We start from the raw sequence: 17,606 nt of genomic DNA, 5'->3' as shown, positions 1-17,606 counted from the left end.
TATCAAATTTTTTGTAACTCTGATGAATAACTAATTGAGAAAAAAAAATGTTAATATGACATGCAAAAAATGCTAGTTTGTATTATGTAAAGGACCAATCATCTTTTGATGCCTTTGTCCGATTTAGCATTGTGTGGTGGTTTATCTGATTTACTAGGAATAAGATTATATTTCAAAGAGCTTGCTTCTCATGTGAAAGTAGCTCATAGTGTGTTTCAATTTTTTGGTGGGTGGTCCAAAGCCTAGGTGACTGGTACAAGATGCTATTGTGTTGTGGATCATATTCCGCGCATTTAGTCTTTGGCTTCTTCAAGGATGGTTGAAGTTGCATGGTCTCCTCCTCCTGAAGGTGTGCTTAAATTAGATTTCGATAGTTCTAAGCTCTTTGATGGAAGTGCTACTTTTGGTTTTGTTATTCGGGATCACTTGGATGCTATGTGTCTTGGTGGTGCATGGTGCTTTCTATGGGATGTTCTATCCTTTAGTGTTGAGGTCTGGGTTTTGCGGGAAGGTATTCGCGGGGCTAGGCCGTTAAATGCTTCTGCTTTTATTATTGAATGGGATAACCTTATGGTCATTAATTCGCCGAGGACTGAGGACAAAGCGTGGATTATGGACTAGGATGCACAATGCTCATTGTGCACCCAAAAAGAACATACAATTAATATAAAAGAACACGAATTTTTTTCAACAACTTTTCTACTTTAAAAAAGAACACACGACTTAAAATTAAAGAACGTGTAAATCTATATTTATAAAAGAACAAATGTTATAATAAAAAGAACATATAGTAAATGAACATCTACACTTAAGGTAAAAGAACATATACCTTTTAAATTTAAATTTGAAAAAAGAATCTTTACTTGCAAAATTTAAGGAAATAAATAACAATAATTTTTTAAAATTATAGACTCTAAAAATGATAAAACGACGTAGTTTAGAAAAGGGTACACCATGCTCTACATGCACTTGAGTGCATGTACTTATTTTGCGGACTGAGGAGGTGTTGGAAGGTTCCATGGGAGATTGGTGAGCTGATCAGGGATGGAGTTGAAGATTTGAGGAATGTCTCCGCTGTTTCTATTAATCATTGTTTTAGGGAAGCGAATCAAGCTGCATACTTCATGGCTCATAAAGGCCACAAAGCGTCTCATTTATTGCATTGGTTTTCTTCCATCACCCGAAAGGATGTTGTAGGTTGGTCCTATTCTAGGTAGCACACCTTGTTTTTCTTTCTTATAACAAAGAAAAAAATGCACTTTCCTTCAAAAAAAAAAGAAAAAAATGCACTTAGTAAAAATAAAAAAGATATTCTAATCAGGGGGTTTTGTGGGGGCATTGGGGTAGGTTGTGCACTTGTACTTAGACATCCTGTAAGAGGGCGTTAATGTAAATTACCTTACTAGTTTTTTAAAAAATCAACAAAATGAGTTAAAAATTCATAAAAATCAATAAAATAAATTTAAATTCCTAAAACTCTAAATAATAAGTAAAAGTAATTTCCAAGTAAGCATATTAATCAATCGAGAATTAGTAAAAATCAACATAACATTAATTTAAAAAACACCCATATATTTTTATATAGGTAGGTTAAATTGAACCGTCATAAACCTCTCATAAATCTATTCAACTCCGATTATCAGATTAGGCAATTTTATAATTGGGGAGAATAGAAAAGGTCAATCATTACCACTAGATCAAACATCAACATCAACATATACTACCTCCGTTTCTTTTTAATTGTTACACTTACACTTTTCACGCATGTCGATGCACTATTTTGAGCCTTTATATCTCTAATTTTGTATTTGTAAAAAATATAAAAACTACATATTAATAAAATACATACTAATACGAATCTAACAAGATCCCACATGACTATATTTTTATTCACATATAAATCACAAACGAGGGTCAAAGTGCAATTTGTGAATAGTGTAAAATGTCAAAGTGTAACAATTAAAAAGAAACGGAGGTAGTATGATTGATTGTAATATAGAAGTGGTGACTGGTGAATGCAATTAAAAGATTAACAATGCGATTAAAGATTAATGATAGTAGTCGACACTAAGACAATACTAATAATGGTAAAGGAGTAGAATTAGGAGTAAAAGTAGGAGTAAGCTACATCCACACTGTCTTTCTTTCTCTCTCTCTCACTCTGTCCATTCGTTACTCTTACTGTCATCAACATCAACACACAGCAACTCATTCATTACTCATATTATTAGAGGTCCACTTTACTCACCAAGCTGTAACTCTACTGCATCATCATCATCGCACATAAATTCCTAATTTTTCTTAGATCTGGAAAACATCAAGATCAAGATCAAGATCGAAGCATGAATTAAAACTAGGGTTTTGTTCGCAATTTCAATCGGAAATTCCAATGAAGATGAGATTGAGAAAACCCGTTTTATGTCTGCTTTTTGTGACGGTTGTATCTCCTATTCTTCTTTACACCGACAAACTCGGCTCCTTTTTTCCTCCTTCCAGTAAATTACTCTTTTTCTTTTGTTCTTCAATTTCATTCATATGTCTGAATTTTTCATTCAGTAATTTGTAATATTTCTGTTGAATTTGTGCAGCTAAAGATGAACTTACTCAAATTGAAGATATTCCCACATTTGTAAGTGTTACCAAAAACCAAAATTATTCTTGTTTTTTGAATGGCAAGTATTAATTAAATCAATAATTGGGTCATTTATATGTTATCAGGCTTTTACTCATACTACTGGGAAACTTAATTTGCTTCCTCAGGTAATAATTATTGGAAATCAATGGGTGTTTACTATATAGTTTTGATTGCATTAAATTAAGATTAAGTAGCTTGGTGTTTTGGGTATTTGTAGGAAAGTGGAATGGTTGTGAAGGAACCTGTTGGAATAGTTTACCCTCATAAACCTGCCCAAACTTTGCACAAAAACCGAGTTTTATCTACAACCACAACTACAACAACAACTTCTGCTGAAGTAGAAAACCCTATCAGACAAGTTACTACTGATGGCAATGGGATCGAACGAGTTCGTGTCTCGCAGATGGCTGTAAATGGGGCCAATGCTGATCATACTACACGCCTTGATTTGAACAATATTGTATGAGATTTATCTCTTTTCTCAATTTTGCCTTTTTCATCTTTTATTTATGTAGATGAGAGTCTTTAAATTTATTGTTTTGTAAAATTCAATTGGTCTGTCGGAATATTTATTTGGTCTTTTTAGTAACTAGCTCTCTGTGGATTATGTAAGGATCTGTGTCTTGCCTTTCGAGTCAATTGAAAAATCTCTCTCCATTGTCCAGGAGATAAAACCGAAGCAGCATTCTGGTGAAAGAGGTGGTGATGTTGGCACAAAAGAAACTGTCGGTCGAGGACCTAGAAATGAGAAGAATAATAACCAAGCTGGAAGCATGTCTAATACTCAAGTTCGGCTTCTGAAAGATCAGCTCATCAGGGCAAAAGTCTATCTTTCCCTCACAGCAACAAGAAACAATGCTCACTTCATAAGGGAACTTCGACAGAGGATAAAGGAAGTCCAAAGAGCACTTGGTGATGCAACAAAAGATTCGGAACTTCCAAGGAAGTACGTTTTCCTTTATTCTAAGACTCGTTGTGGTGAACTCTGTTCAGTTTTTTCCATTCCGTTCTCTGTGAATCATCTGTTTCTGACCTATGTGGATCACTTGGTTCAAGTGCAGTGTCCATGAGAAAATGAGAGCAATGGATCAGGCATTGGCCAAGGGAAAGCAAATTCAAGATGATTGTGCAGCTATGGTGAAGAAGCTCCGTGCTATACTTCACTCAACAGAAGAGCAGCTCCGTGTTCATAGAAAGCAGACCATGTTCTTAACTCAATTGACTGCAAAAACACTCCCCAAGGGTCTTCACTGTCTTCCTTTGCGTCTTTCAACTGAATTCTATGCCCTGAATCATTCTCAGCAGCAGTTTCCCTACCAAGAGAAGTTGGATGACCCCCAGCTATATCACTATGCAATATTTTCAGACAATGTATTGGCGGCTGCAGTGGTTGTGAATTCCACTGTTTCTCATGCCAAGGTAATGTATGCCAGAGAGCTCTTAGTTCTGTACCCTGCTTTAGGTAGTCCAGTGGCAGATAGTTTTAAGGAAAACATACACTGAACTCATTATCGCTCTGCTTTTCTGCCCAGCGCTATTTGATGCGTTTTGTGTTTTCAGTTGCTTAACTGTTTTCCTGATGACAGTTGATTTCGTATTATTTAGTTTGCGTGTTTGCCTAGCTTGTTATTCTGATCATCTAAGAACGTCCACCTTGGCTAATATCTGACAGGACCCATCAAGACATGTATTCCACATTGTTACTGATAGACTCAACTACGCAGCAATGAAGATGTGGTTCTTAGTTAATTCACCGAGTAAAGCTGCCATAAACGTTCAGAATGTTGAAGAATTCACATGGCTCAATTCAAGTTACAGTCCTGTACTTAAGCAATTGGGTTCTCCATCTATGATAGACTACTACTTCAAGACTCACCGTGCTACCTCAGATCCAAATTTGAAATTCCGCAACCCAAAGTATTTGTCTATCCTCAACCATCTTCGATTTTATCTGCCAGAGATATTTCCGAAGCTGAAGAAAGTTCTGTTCTTGGATGATGATATAGTGGTCCAGAAGGACCTTAGCAGGCTTTGGTCTGTTGATCTGAAGGGCAATGTGAATGGTGCTGTTGAGACCTGTGGGGAGACCTTCCATCGCTTTGACCGATATCTTAATTTCTCGAACCCACATATCTCTAAAAATTTTGACCCCCATGCTTGTGGATGGGCATATGGAATGAACATCTTTGATTTGGAAGAGTGGAAGAGACAAAACATCACTGATGTGTACCACACATGGCAAAAGCTGGTAAGAGACTTGAAGCAAGTCTATTTGCATGCTCAGCTTTCATTATTCTGTTGTTTTTACAGTGCATGTGCTTAAGTTTTCCTGTTTGCATTTTCCCCAACTCTTTTCAAACTCATCAACTTTCTGTGCAGAATCATGATAGACAATTGTGGAAGCTGGGAACCTTGCCTCCGGGTCTCATTACATTTTGGAAAACTACCTACCCTCTAGACCGATTATGGCATGTGCTTGGTCTAGGGTATAACCCCAGTGTCAACTCGAGGGACATCGAGAGAGCTGCTGTAATACATTACAATGGCAACATGAAGCCATGGCTTGAGATCGGAATACCTAAGTACCGAGGTTACTGGTCAAAATATATAGACTATGACCAGGTATACTTGCGGGAGTGCAACATCAATCCTTGAATGGTTCTTGCCTCCTTTAGTCTCGCGAGTACGTATCATAAAATATAGCCTACTCGACTGCTGCTAGTCATTAGGACTATTTTGAAAATTCATGTTCTCTCAGAAAGTCACAATACATGTGCCAGTGTAGTAGTAGCACGGAATATATCTCAAACGCTCAATATGTGGTAAATACATTCTTTTGTATCTTTTTGTGACAAGACTGTCGATGTATTTGTAAATGATTGAAAGTTTATTTTTTTTCTTTAGCAATTCGCTTGATGGGTTTGTATAATGTTCAGGTAAGGGTGGATTTAGGATTTTAGATTTTAGATTTGGGGGCCTAGTTAATATTATAAACTAGTTATGTATGCACGCTATTTGTGCCAAAACATGTAGAAAATTAAATTAGTTTCTAATTATATTTAAATAAATTAGGAATCTACAAAATTTTAATTAGTTTATCCCATTAAATCAAGGATTTCATTTTTTTTTTTGAAAATTTTAGTTGAAAGGGAAGTAATTGATTGTGTTGTAAATTTTCATTGTGTTTTTTGCATTATGTCTTTTTATTGTCTTATATTTTAAATTAATTAGGTAGTTACATCTCTTTTTTTTTTTTTATTTCACTGTTTTTTTTATGTCCCACCCATGTTGCCACAGAGATTAGTTACCAAATCTTTTAGGCCGTGTACCTGCTATTAAGGGTGTGCACCGGTCCAGGATCGGATCGGACCAGAATCTGCCTTTTTCTTGGACCGGGACCAGATTGGAAAATTTTCGGTCCGGTTCGGTCTTGGACCTGTTGGAGCGAAATCTATATTTGTTTTTTTTAAAAAATCTTTTTTATTTTATTTAAATATATTTATAAATTAGATATATTAAATATTAATATCTTTAATAACAAAAATCCTAAAGTAATAAATCATAAGTTTTTCCTGAACCGGACCGTTAACTTGAAATCGGAATTTTCCTGAACCGAAGATCGGACTCCATTCTTCTGCTATCATTGTGGTTTGTTGGGCCGTGGACTTAAAGACTGCATGTCATGTCGCGACGAGGAGGAACTGAAAATGAATTTGGGGGAATAGCTAAAGTCTTCCCCTTGGAAGCGAAGCTCTATGACAGAAGATGGAAATAAACAATGGAGGGAGAGAAGTTGTGCGAGAGGGCTCTTTATTAAAGTTTGGAATTAATCTTGAGTTATAAGTTGTTGATCACCTTCTCTAATTCTAAGATAAAAATGAAAGTGTATTATTGTGTCATTTGTGCTACTTGTGAGTATTAACAAGTGAATAAATTATTTATCATGTAAAGTTAAACGTGGATAGCAATAGCTTCAAACTTGTGCACGTTTGAAGTGTTGGACAAGTATGAGTTGGAATACATGGTGGTAGCCCATGGCTTTTTTTGGGACCAGATTGATCATTGTGTCCTATTTTTATTTTAAAGGTTCCTCGATATCGTAGGTCAGGGGAATACGGAGTCGCGCCCGTATTTCATCTTCTAAATTGAAGATTGGTTTTGGTTAGACAACTCGTTCCATTGAATATTCCATCTAAATCAATTAATCTATTAGTTGTGAAGTTCAGTTTCAGTATAAGTAGTCTGCAATAATGTTGGTTTATTATTATTTTATCCCTTCTTATTATTTATTAGTATTATGGTAGGATTATTTATTATATTTATTATGTAGTATTCAACGTTGCTGATTACGTGCTTTGTTTGTATATGTTGATCATGTTTATGCCTTATTGATCCTGTGATGACCCATTTGATGACCAGTTTCTAGGGATCAATAGTGCATCGTCAATTATAGGTTCGAAGATGATGCATCATGGATTCGGGATATGGAGAGCTTGTCTAGATTATTCATCACATTTACACTTCATACTTTTCATAATTGACTTTGACTATTGTTGTTGACTTTGACTTTGACTTTTGTTGGTATGACTTATAGAGTTGACTTTTTGGGTTGACTAAGTTTTATTTTTAATGTTTATTTATTATGTTTTCCGCTGCAAAATTCTGAATAAGCCGATACGATATTAGACGGACGATAATACTTTGATAATTCTCTAAGTTTTATATTGAAAAGGTATTTTGAAAAATGGAGAATTGTCGAGGTGTTACATGTGGAAACTAGGAACTTTGCCTCCGGGTCTCATTACATTTTGGAAAACTACCTACCCTCTAGATTGATTATGGCAACTTGGCAAGTGCTTGGTCTAGGGTATAATCCCAGTGTCAACTCAAGGGACATTAAGAGTTGATGTGATACATTACAATGGCAACATGAAGCCATGGCTTGAGATTGGGATATCTAAGTACCTACTGGTCACAACTCACAATATATCGACTATGACCAAGTATATATACTTGCGGGAGTGCAACATCAATCCTTAAATGGTTCATGCCTTCTTTGATTTTGCGAGTCATTAGGAAAGTGGTAGCACAGTCTCAAACGCTCGACCTGTGGTAAATACATTCTTTTGTATCATTTTGTGACCAGAGTATCGATGTATTTGTAAATGATTGAAGGATTTTTTTGTCTATAGCAATTCTCTTGATGGGTTTGTATAAAAGAAAATTATATGGAGACAGAATGAAATTATTTTTCTTAGGAGTAACGCTTTCACTAAACTTAATTTTTTTATCAAACGAAATTTAATTTTGTTTTTGTAATATAAACTAGTTTTTAGACTTGTGTGATGCAACGTATAGACTTGTAACTGTATACTAACACTATACCCTAAGTTCCCTTCTAATTTACACAGTTTGACTTCTAATTTTGAACCCTACAAACAAATAAACATTATAAAAAGTTGATTGTTTGAAAATTATATGTTGAGACTGATCTAAGTCAGGAACGAGCACCATTCAGAAGGGGCAACCAGGCCATAACATGATAGCAATGTCTTGTTACTGCTTATCTCTTTCGATTACCATTGAAAGTTGAGAGCAATAAAATCGTACCCACTAACTAAAAATAAATGTACTACTTAAGATATAAGAATCAGGAATTCAGGATAGGAGTCATGAGTTAAGGTTGAAAAGTATAATGCACAGCATAAGCTCAAGGTCTGCAAGTTCAAGCAGCATCCTACTTTTATTGCTATCCAAGAACAAGGAAATCATGAAAAAAAAATTATAATAGCTCAAAAAAAACCTTAATGCTAAAGGTATATAATTAGTTAGCCATAGTTAGAGATTAGTAAATAAAACAGAGGCCAAATTTTAGCAAATCTTGTGCCTATAGCAACCGACTAATTGATTCGGTCGAACAATATGTAGCTAGAACCTCAAGTCAACTTGAATTCATGTACGTTTAAACCCTTTCTGTATCATACAAAGTATTGCATCTATACAACTAGAACCTCAAGTTAAATCTCAGGCCTCACAAAGATTGCGAATTTTCAGCACCCCAGAAAATTGATTGTAAAATACAACAAAATCTCCTTCGAAAGATAAAGGCCACTTTTCTCAACCAAAAATTCATGCATCTGCCATCCAATTTTCAATGACACGGGCTAAACCATCAAAGAAAAGGGGGAGAAAAAGTAGCAATCAGAAGGTTTCCACTTACCTCAGATCAGTCACCAAATAAATCGTCATCATCATCAGTTTCAAGACTTCTATTGGTTCCTGAAGTAGCATTGGACAAAACAACAGCTTCAACCCCGTTCATGTTTGAAGGAGACGGTTCTCTACCAACAGAGCTACAAGAAGAGGTCGCCCATGATGATCCAACCTTTCCAGAAAAGGAGTCCCCATATAGGTCATCATAAATGCCACCTTTTGAAGTATTAGGTCTTTTAACCTTGTTTAAGACTTCTTGTAGTTTGTTGGTAACACCTTTTGGGGAAACATTATCTTCCTTCACAGACATCTGTCCTTTACCTTTTGGAATCACTGTGATCTGGACTAGCGACTCGTATTTCCCAACAAGACTTCCCTCTTTTAAACCAAGAGGACCAGGTTCAGTTTCTACATCGGCTCCATCAGAAACTCCAACAACTTCAACCAGCTCACCCCCAACTTGATCCCTGAAGGCAACTCTTGTTTTCTTCAGTCTCTTAGCTGCTCTTGCTGGTGGCTCACTATCATCTTTGCTGTGTGATAAACCAGAGACATTTGTAGATCTAATCAGGTCCAATTTACTTATGCCATAACGATTTAGTAGCGTGTTATAAGCAACAACAGCTTCCTCATCTGAAGGGTCAGGGGCCGGTGGCAAATCAATCTCTGTAGGGATAGGTGTTGAAGGGAAAAGAGCTGCTTCATTCTTTCTCAAGATATAAATTCTGGTTGATGCAGCAAATCGCAGAGACTGGCCTGCTTCAAGTTCAACTGGCGTATCTTTCGTTAACCTCTCATTCGCAACAAATGTACCATGAGCAGATCCCAGATCCATGACATATATGCTGCAACAAAGCCAGTGTGGTCATAAGGTTTAGAGAAAACTTGTCATATTTGGCAAGTTGTTTATTGGATTCTCTTAGAAAGAAGATTAGAATTGGACACGTTAGACTTTATATGTTTTAGTATAACCAAAAAGGATGATCAAGTATTTCTATCCATTTTTTAAGAAGCTGGATATCAGTGTTTGTCAAAGGGTCATCATAAAACTTATAGCTTACTTCATGTCGGGATATAGTTGTTTGACCAACTGAAATATTAATTTTCAGCTGTTGATAAAGAGCTTACTGGATCCAATCAGCTCAAATACAAAAAATTACCAAAAGAGCTCATATGCAGCAGCAATGAAATGACATAGCTACTCATGTTCTACACTTCTAAACAGCAATCATCTAAAAACTATTAGCTTCTTTTACCAAAGAGCTAACAATTAATAAGCAAAACCCATCAGCTAGTCAGATAAGCTCTTACAATTGAATTGTTTGCCATAACAGGCCTAATATTATCTTCTCAAAGAAAATGTCACCTCAAGTGTTGTTTTATAATCTTTTACCATTTTGTTGACAAGATGTCGTTCTACAATTCCATTTGAAGTTCCTATCTTGTCCCTATTACTATTAGATGTACTACCTCTGTTTCTTAATGAGTGCAACACTTTCCTTATTTGGAATAGTCACGATAAGTGCAACCAAGCTCAAAATGATATAAAAAGTTCAATATTCTTACAAATATGCCACCAAAAAGCAAGAGGGGACCATAATTTTTTTGCTTCATCACTTGAATTACTCTATATTATTGTGGTCCAACTTTCTCTCTCTACATTCTTTGGTATCACCCACTTTCTCTATGTTGCACTTATTAAGAAACGGAGGAAGTATTAATTATTTCTTCTCATATCTTTATCTTCCCAACATTCATTAATCTCCAATATTCATAATATAGGGTGCTTTATGATTTTCGATTATCTTAATTCTAGAACATAAGTCAAAGATGATAATCCTCAGTGTTAGCCCCATTTCCTCTTTTACTATTTTCAGGTTGTTGAGTGCCAGGTAGGAAAAAGGTCGACCGAGATAATGGGGACCTTAACAGAAATGGAGCAATCTTTTAGAGATAATTAAAATTGGAATATGGAGCAATCTCTTAAAAACGAAGAGTAATATTTTGAAAAGAGGGGAGCATAAGAAAAAGTCAAATGTCAGCATCTTTTTTCTGTCAATGAGATTAAGTGCTTACACCAAAGAATGTTGCAATTGGTTGCAAACAGACACTTCCTTAATTTCCTTCAAGGGAGAAAGAGAGAGAGAGAGAGAGTGATTAAACACTCCATACCCAAGCTAAGATTACATCCGATTGTACTCTTGGTTTTCAATCACGAAAACTATTAGAAATCCTGAGAGTATATAATGGTCAATTAGACTAGATATGTACTCCAGAAATCACAATAGACACAAGCAATATGTACATACTCATGCGGAATAGAACTAGAGCTCGGCAAATGGACTTATCTAATTATCTATTTATTTTGTTTTATTAGAAACCACACAATTTTACCATGGGTCTTAAAGTGAGTTTTACATGTTGGAGTTATTTAGATCTTTATTAGTTAAGGGGCCTTGGGCTTCCAAAGCCATAATTAATTAGTGGTGGTTTTAGTTCATTAATTAATTGCTAGAATTTTTCATTATAAATAGTTAGCTAGTCTTCTAACTAAATTTAGTTTCCTTTTGCTAGTTGGAGTAGGGTACAAGTAATGTTAAATATAAACATAGATCTAGTGTTGTATATATTCAGGGTTGAGCTTTTGTGCTTGAACGTGGATTGTAAAAATTCTTGTTGAGGTTTGAAGAGGTTGTTAACTAGGTTTTAGTGTCGTTGGCATTCAAATCAAACTTAGGAGTCGTTACCTTCTGAGATTTATCAATCAATTCCACCATTAAAATCACCTAAACATACATATGCACCAAGATCCATAACACAGACAAAAAACAATATTGGTTGACACAAGATGTGCATAATTGCATAGTCCCTAAACCTATTATGTGGAATGGCAACTTACAATGGAAGTTGTTTGGTATTTGAATTAAATGGTCCAATTCGGCTAGTTGGGCTATCTAAGCTCTTTCGTGTGAATCTTTGCGGGTTAAGGGCCAATTTTTTTTTTTGCAATCAAACAATGTTCATCTTTTTGTGAACAATTTGATTGGACACAGTAGACAAGATTCCAGTGCTCTGTAAGCTTCTGGTTGAGAGTAAAGCTTCTTCTAGTTCTGGTCTTAAGTTCATCAGTCCTTACTTGCATGCCCCTTTCTAGTGTACCACATAATAGATGATCCTCTTTATTATATATCCAACATTCGTGTAATATATTGGTCCTCGTTCTCTCTCATAATTTCCATAGATAAAAAAAATTTGTCCGAATAAATAATAATTTTAAGGGTAATGTTATATGTAGCCCTAAGGGCTACCTATAATCATTAATTACATTTCTTTAAATGGAAACAGTTTAGGAATTCAAGACACATTTTCACATCAACTGAGGTAATAAATGCTTGATTCAATATTTTATTTCCATTTTAAGCACCTTATACATAGCCCTAAGGGCTATGTATATCATTTTCCTAATTTTAATACGAGAAACGATTATAATTTCCCCAAATAGTCATGGAATCAGACAATAATTTGCTTCAACAGCCGTGCGACATTTTATTATTTGAAGGAATATTGGTTGTTGGCTACAGCTTTAATCTTTGTTCTTCTCACCTTAAAGTAAGTTAAGGAACAGTAAGTTCCAATAAGTTGAGATAAAAGCTATGAAATTTTATTCCCAACTAAAAGCACTTATAAATTCCTTCAAAAATCTGTTCTTATATATTCAAATAAGTTCCATTTAAGTTCAAATAATTTCAAATAACTTCAAGTAAGCACATTTCAGGTAGTAGAAAAAAAAAAAGAAAACTGGAGTGTTGTAGGTAACATTATAGTTTATTAATTACTTTCTTAAGGTGCCCAGATGAACCCCGAAGTACTAGAGATTGACAAATGCCACTGGAACATAGTACAGGGTCTTGTATCTATCGATGTAGACCAATAGATGCAATATATTGAAAGAGACAGCCACAGCCAAAGAAATGCAAGAGAAACAAGGTGAAAGAAATCAAACCTTCCATTTTTATGTGGAACAACGGCCGCATGCTGACGTGAAACAGATTGATGATCAAGCACAAAATCACACGTGTGGAACTGCCGGCCAAAGATGTGCCGCTTTTTGTCAAGATTAATCCGGTCGAGGACTTCTCCGTCTTTCATTACCTCTAGATAATATACACTGGTACGAGGTTCAATAGCCCAATCGGGAGGCTGCCAAGTTGATTGGCCTCCACCAACCTGAGTAACATGGGGAGCCATCATGGAGGCAGACTCAGATGCAGCTGCATTTGAGGCAGGTTTCTCAAGGAGAGGGGGTTGTGACTGCACCTGTCCATCTTGGGTAGGATGCTGAGGATAAGAATGGGTCACAGCTTTAGCAGATGGCAGGGAAGACGTTTTGGGAGCAACAGAGAAAGGCTCCAAGGTCTGAGCCTTCTGAAATCTGTTAAGACCCGCTCTTCCGTACATTTATGGATATCCACTGATCCTGGCAGGGTCACTGAATTTCTGTAATATTTTCAGCAGCACCGATCTCAGCACAAGCCAGCAGCACCAGAGTCGAAGAGCAATCAAGCAAGCCTCTAAAGTTACATTTCCAAGCACCAAATTGATTGATTGCCAGGATATTAGCCGAAGCACTCAATGGAAATCACTGCATATCTGCATCTACTATCTAATATTAAGGGAAGCTTTTAGCCTTTTACCACTACATCTCAGTCGGGTGTTACTGTTCACATATTACTAATAATAACAATACTAGAACAGGAAAATTTTCCAGGAGTAATCATCCCTATTTACTATGGATCCTCGTTTCCAGTAATCCAAACTATCAATTATTCTAAAGTAATACCCAACTATCTAGAATGCCTTCCAATGATGCTCAGGTAAAATTATAACCGGGATAACACATGAGTGTTTTTTTCTCTCTTCCTCTCTCCTATCATTGCCCAGACACTACTCTCAACCAACTACACCCACCACAGGACCACCCCACTAGCGTAAATTCTCCTCCCTCTATGCACCATAAACACCACACCCTTTCTCTTGGAACCCACCCATGCCCAACACTGCACCACAAAACCCACCCTTTTAGACCTCCCCATCCTCTAGTTAGATCCCCAATTGCTCCTATTCCCTTCCCCAACTCCTCAATCCCTTTCTAACAACCCCTTCCTCGATCTCTTTTCCCTCTTCCTTTTAGGTAGCCCTTCCCACGTTAAGTCAGACCCCACTTTCCTCCTCTTCCCTTGCCAAAATTCTCCACCATCATAACCCCACTATGACCTCCACTGTAATAAAGCATTACAAATTTGACAATCTTAACTTGATGCAAAATTGATCTTCTAAGCTATCCCCACAAACACATCGAATAAATATATATTTCAAATGCATCTCAAGACATCATATACTCCCTCCGTCCCTAAATAGAGTTTCCATTTATTTGGGCACAAGTATTAAGGAGAGATCATAAGTGAGACCTTAGTTGTATTAATTGACAATTAAAAAATTGAAGTTGGTATACTATTCATGAATTATTTATTGAGCAGATGGAATGTGGGGAAGTGGGTAATATGATAAAGTGAAAGCTAAATATTAATTGGTGACCCATACCAAATAAGGAAATGGAAAATCTATTTAGGACAGACATAAATGTAAAAAATGGGAACTCTATTCATGGACGGAGGGAGTATATACCAACAACACTACCTAGGAAGGTTCAATTTCCAAACGAGAGTCTCCTAGAGAGTTATAGATCGATTTTGTGCTATTCTCTTTTGCTTATCAAGGGAAAGTCTTGCAAAGTATTATATTTTGTATTACTATACCACAAGGAGTATTTGACTATTTGTGCACCAAAGAAGCTAATGCAAAGTTCAAGACCTATATAGTATATACAGAAACAAACTGATTGACACAATGCATGTATTTGGAGATTTGAAGACCAACTCAGTGACAGGGGTCTGAACCGGTTATTGGAACACAGAATCATCTTGTTTGAGTCCCTTGAAATAAGCACGAGAGTCTTCCTTATTGCATCAAATGACATGACTTAAGTTGCTGCTGGTATAACACATGCATTGCAAATTAAAAAATGAAATAGACTACATTAAATAGTACTAAACATGTAAGAGTTTCTATTTTTACTTTTAAATAAATCTCTTGGGTATTATACTGATTTATCACCTTAAGTGTTACTACAGCATGGAATTGTTATTGAGATATAACCTTTCCCGGCTCTAGTATTTCACTATTTTGGTTCGTCACCTAGCTCCGGTCATTTAACAATTGATAAGAAATACAGTGCTTCATACAACAAAATGAAAAAAAAAAAAAAAAAAAAAAAAAAAAACTCACTCACCACCTGATCAAGCAGTTCTAGTAATCAATCTTTCTCTTTAGTCCAACTCTTTGACCTTTAGAGCACCAAATAAAGCTTGAAGACCGAAAGTGCACATACAACATAGTAACTATGGCAAGCACCTGAAATGGACATTAATTTGAGCGATTCAAAGTTATGCATATGAATAACCATGCTGACTAGAGGAGAACGAAAGTATACACTTGAGTGAATTCAATAGTGTGGCTAGATTAATCAAGGTGCCAAAAATTAGAGCCTGTTAAATGTAAATTAACATAACAATAACTTCTGTATCCTGTCTGATTGCAACTAAACCCTGGTATTGCTGAACAAAATGAACATCCATTTCATAAACAGGATATCAACAAGAAAGACACATAACTAAAGGAGACAAAAATCTTCCAGTTGTTCATTCTTTTTTTTGTATTTGCAACTCACATAGCATCCCACAGTTCAAACAAGTCTGACAATGGGTCTACAGGTTATTTCACCAAGCAAGTGTGTCTAAATATGCTATTTGCTAATCAAGGACATGATTATCTCAAGACTCCAACTATCGAGGTACAAAATCTAAAAAATGCAAACTATAACTACAAAGCTTTGTTCAGTTAATATCTGCTATTAAAGCTAGCAGTGCTTATAACAACAATTCAGCAAAATAAGTGGTATACTATATCGAGAAGTATACATATTAGAATGAAAAGTTAGTACATTGAAATCAAAAATATCGTTGTCTTAATATCGCTAATAATTGTTAATTACATTATGGTTTTATAAACTACTTATTCTATTTAATATAACTACATTTGTGATTATAGAAAGAAAAAACTACTTTTTTCTGCAGAATATACTGCCAAAACATTAATAATAGCATATAAAACATCAAATATGCTAAAATTACAATTTCGTCATTGTAATTCTATAATCTCTAAACTATTCTTCAGATTTCACTTGAAAATAAATGCAAAAAAAAAACTTCCAACATTGAAACAGTTATTTTTAAAAGAAAAATTGAAGCTAATTTATCAAACATACTCGATACTTCATAAACCCTAACTTGGATATGCAGTGTTTTTAAAAATCTAAAAGCCAATAAACGATACCTTGAAGTTGCGAAGTTTGAATCACAACCTAATTTGAACCAGAAGAAGCAATTTTCTGTTGTAGATGGCCAAATTTTGGTTTCTTCAACAACAACTAAAATTGAATCACATCAAAGTTTGAACCATATCAAATTTAACTGAAAAGATAGAACAGAAGGAGGGAGAAGAAGAATGAGGATAAAGAAGATAGATGCACGAAAAAGAAGAATGAGGAGAGAGAAGAGGGCAAAGAGATTACAGACGACGGAGGAGAGAGATTGGGAGTTCAGAGAGGTGAATAAACAATGCGGAGAGAGAGAAGAGTGAAGTCAGAAGTGCTTTTTTTCAGAAATACGGTCTACGTATTTCTTCTGTAGTTCTGTACATGGCAGTGTATTTTTCCATCTAAAATGAGAGATAGCGATGGCTCACTAGTCATTGCTCATACCAACTGGGGTTGGCGTGAGTGGTTAAAGGCTTCTCGCTCCTTAACCAAGGTCTCGGGTTCGAGCCTTAAGTATGGAAAAAATCCCAGCTGGGAGGGATGCTGCCCTTTGAGGTACCCATGCAAACTCCCGCGGGAGATTAGTCCACTCGCCAAAGGCGGTGGGAAACTCCTCGTAGTAGGACAAAAAAAAACTAGTCATTGCTCATTAGTCCCTGATTAGAAAACACCAACACATTGGCGTATAAGACATGCTAGAGGAAATACCCCAGCATAATATTGGGGGTAAAAATCGAACCTCTGATCTCGAGGGCTAAGGAGGGGCGATTTACCCACTTGAGCTAAATCCTATCCTTTAATTGAATTTGTTCATGGTATGAACATGGGTATGTTTCCTTGAATCAAGGAAAGCTCAACCTCAACCCTCATGATTTTGTGGTCTACTATTTATGAGTTAGGTACTTGGGAGTAAGGGGAAAGGTATAGGGATTCCTATCCCCAAACACCGTCACTTTGTAAAATTCGAATCCTAGACCTCCATGATCTCAAGTAAAAATCTTACCAAGTGAATAACCCTACCTTGGTAACTTATGTCGTATTATCATATATGGTTCTATCAATTGGTCATGCCATACTGGACTAGTGGGTACTCTTCAACAAATTATGCTTTTATATTCCTACTACTATGATTATATGGATTGAGAATAAAGATTATTTAGGGTGCGTTCTCTTTACCCGACTTCTCTTGACATTATCTGAGCTTATTTAAACTTATAGGAACTTATTGAAGTTCATTTTATAAAACGCTAAAATCTTATCCAAACTTGACTTAATCTTAATTTATTAAACCTGAAACCCTTTTTTAAGGTGAATAGAACGACC

The 17,606-nt window shown here is 35.9% G+C and overlaps 2 protein-coding genes across 6 annotated transcripts; one reads left to right on the top strand and one right to left on the bottom strand.

Moving 5' to 3' along the window:
• Positions 1-2,100: 2,100 nt before the first annotated feature.
• LOC104900781 (probable galacturonosyltransferase 4) lies at positions 2,101-5,538 on the top strand. The gene is made up of 8 exons (XM_010688296.4): positions 2,101-2,495; positions 2,589-2,629; positions 2,719-2,760; positions 2,853-3,095; positions 3,301-3,581; positions 3,697-4,054; positions 4,308-4,883; positions 5,015-5,538. Exons 1-8 carry the CDS (start codon positions 2,390-2,392, stop codon positions 5,288-5,290), a joined length of 1,923 nt encoding a protein of 640 aa, XP_010686598.1. The 5' UTR covers positions 2,101-2,389; the 3' UTR covers positions 5,291-5,538.
• Positions 5,539-8,353: 2,815 nt separating this feature from the next.
• Positions 8,354-16,644, bottom strand: LOC104900780 (protein phosphatase 1 regulatory inhibitor subunit PPP1R8 homolog). 5 transcript variants are annotated; one of them, XM_010688291.4, is made up of 4 exons: positions 16,301-16,644; positions 15,198-15,319; positions 12,852-13,511; positions 8,354-9,693 (listed from the first exon to the last, which is right to left on the bottom strand). In XM_010688291.4, the coding sequence occupies exons 3-4, from the start codon at positions 13,304-13,306 to the stop codon at positions 8,862-8,864; spliced, it is 1,287 nt and encodes a 428-aa protein (XP_010686593.2). In that variant the 5' UTR covers positions 13,307-13,511; positions 15,198-15,319; positions 16,301-16,644; the 3' UTR covers positions 8,354-8,861. The 5 variants fall into 5 exon arrangements, with proteins under 5 accessions (XP_010686593.2, XP_019106685.2, XP_010686596.2 ...); XM_019251140.3 differs by having other exon boundaries at positions 12,852-13,419; XM_010688294.4 differs by having other exon boundaries at positions 12,852-13,345.
• Between the last annotated feature and the right edge of the window lie 962 nt (positions 16,645-17,606).

This window comes from Beta vulgaris, chromosome 8 (genome assembly GCF_026745355.1).
Source record: "Beta vulgaris subsp. vulgaris cultivar EL10 chromosome 8, EL10.2, whole genome shotgun sequence".
Lineage (NCBI taxonomy): Eukaryota > Viridiplantae > Streptophyta > Magnoliopsida > Caryophyllales > Amaranthaceae > Beta > Beta vulgaris.
Note: the sequence above shows the minus strand (reverse complement) of the source record. Positions and strands in the feature narration are given on the sequence as shown.

Bases quoted from the DNA above. Each gene is read 5' to 3' on its own strand.
- LOC104900781 (XM_010688296.4), top strand. From the start codon at position 2,390: ATGAAGATGAGATTGAGAAAACCCGTTTTATGTCTGCTTTTTGTGACG. The intron at 2,761-2,852 runs GTAATAATTATT...GGGTATTTGTAG, and splicing joins AACTTAATTTGCTTCCTCAG to GAAAGTGGAATGGTTGTGAA. The intron at 3,096-3,300 runs GTATGAGATTTA...TCCATTGTCCAG, and splicing joins GCCTTGATTTGAACAATATT to GAGATAAAACCGAAGCAGCA.
- LOC104900780 (XM_010688291.4), bottom strand. From the start codon at position 13,306: ATGTACGGAAGAGCGGGTCTTAACAGATTTCAGAAGGCTCAGACCTTG. The intron at 9,694-12,851 runs GTTTGATTTCTT...GCTTTGTTGCAG, and splicing joins GTTCCACATAAAAATGGAAG to CATATATGTCATGGATCTGG.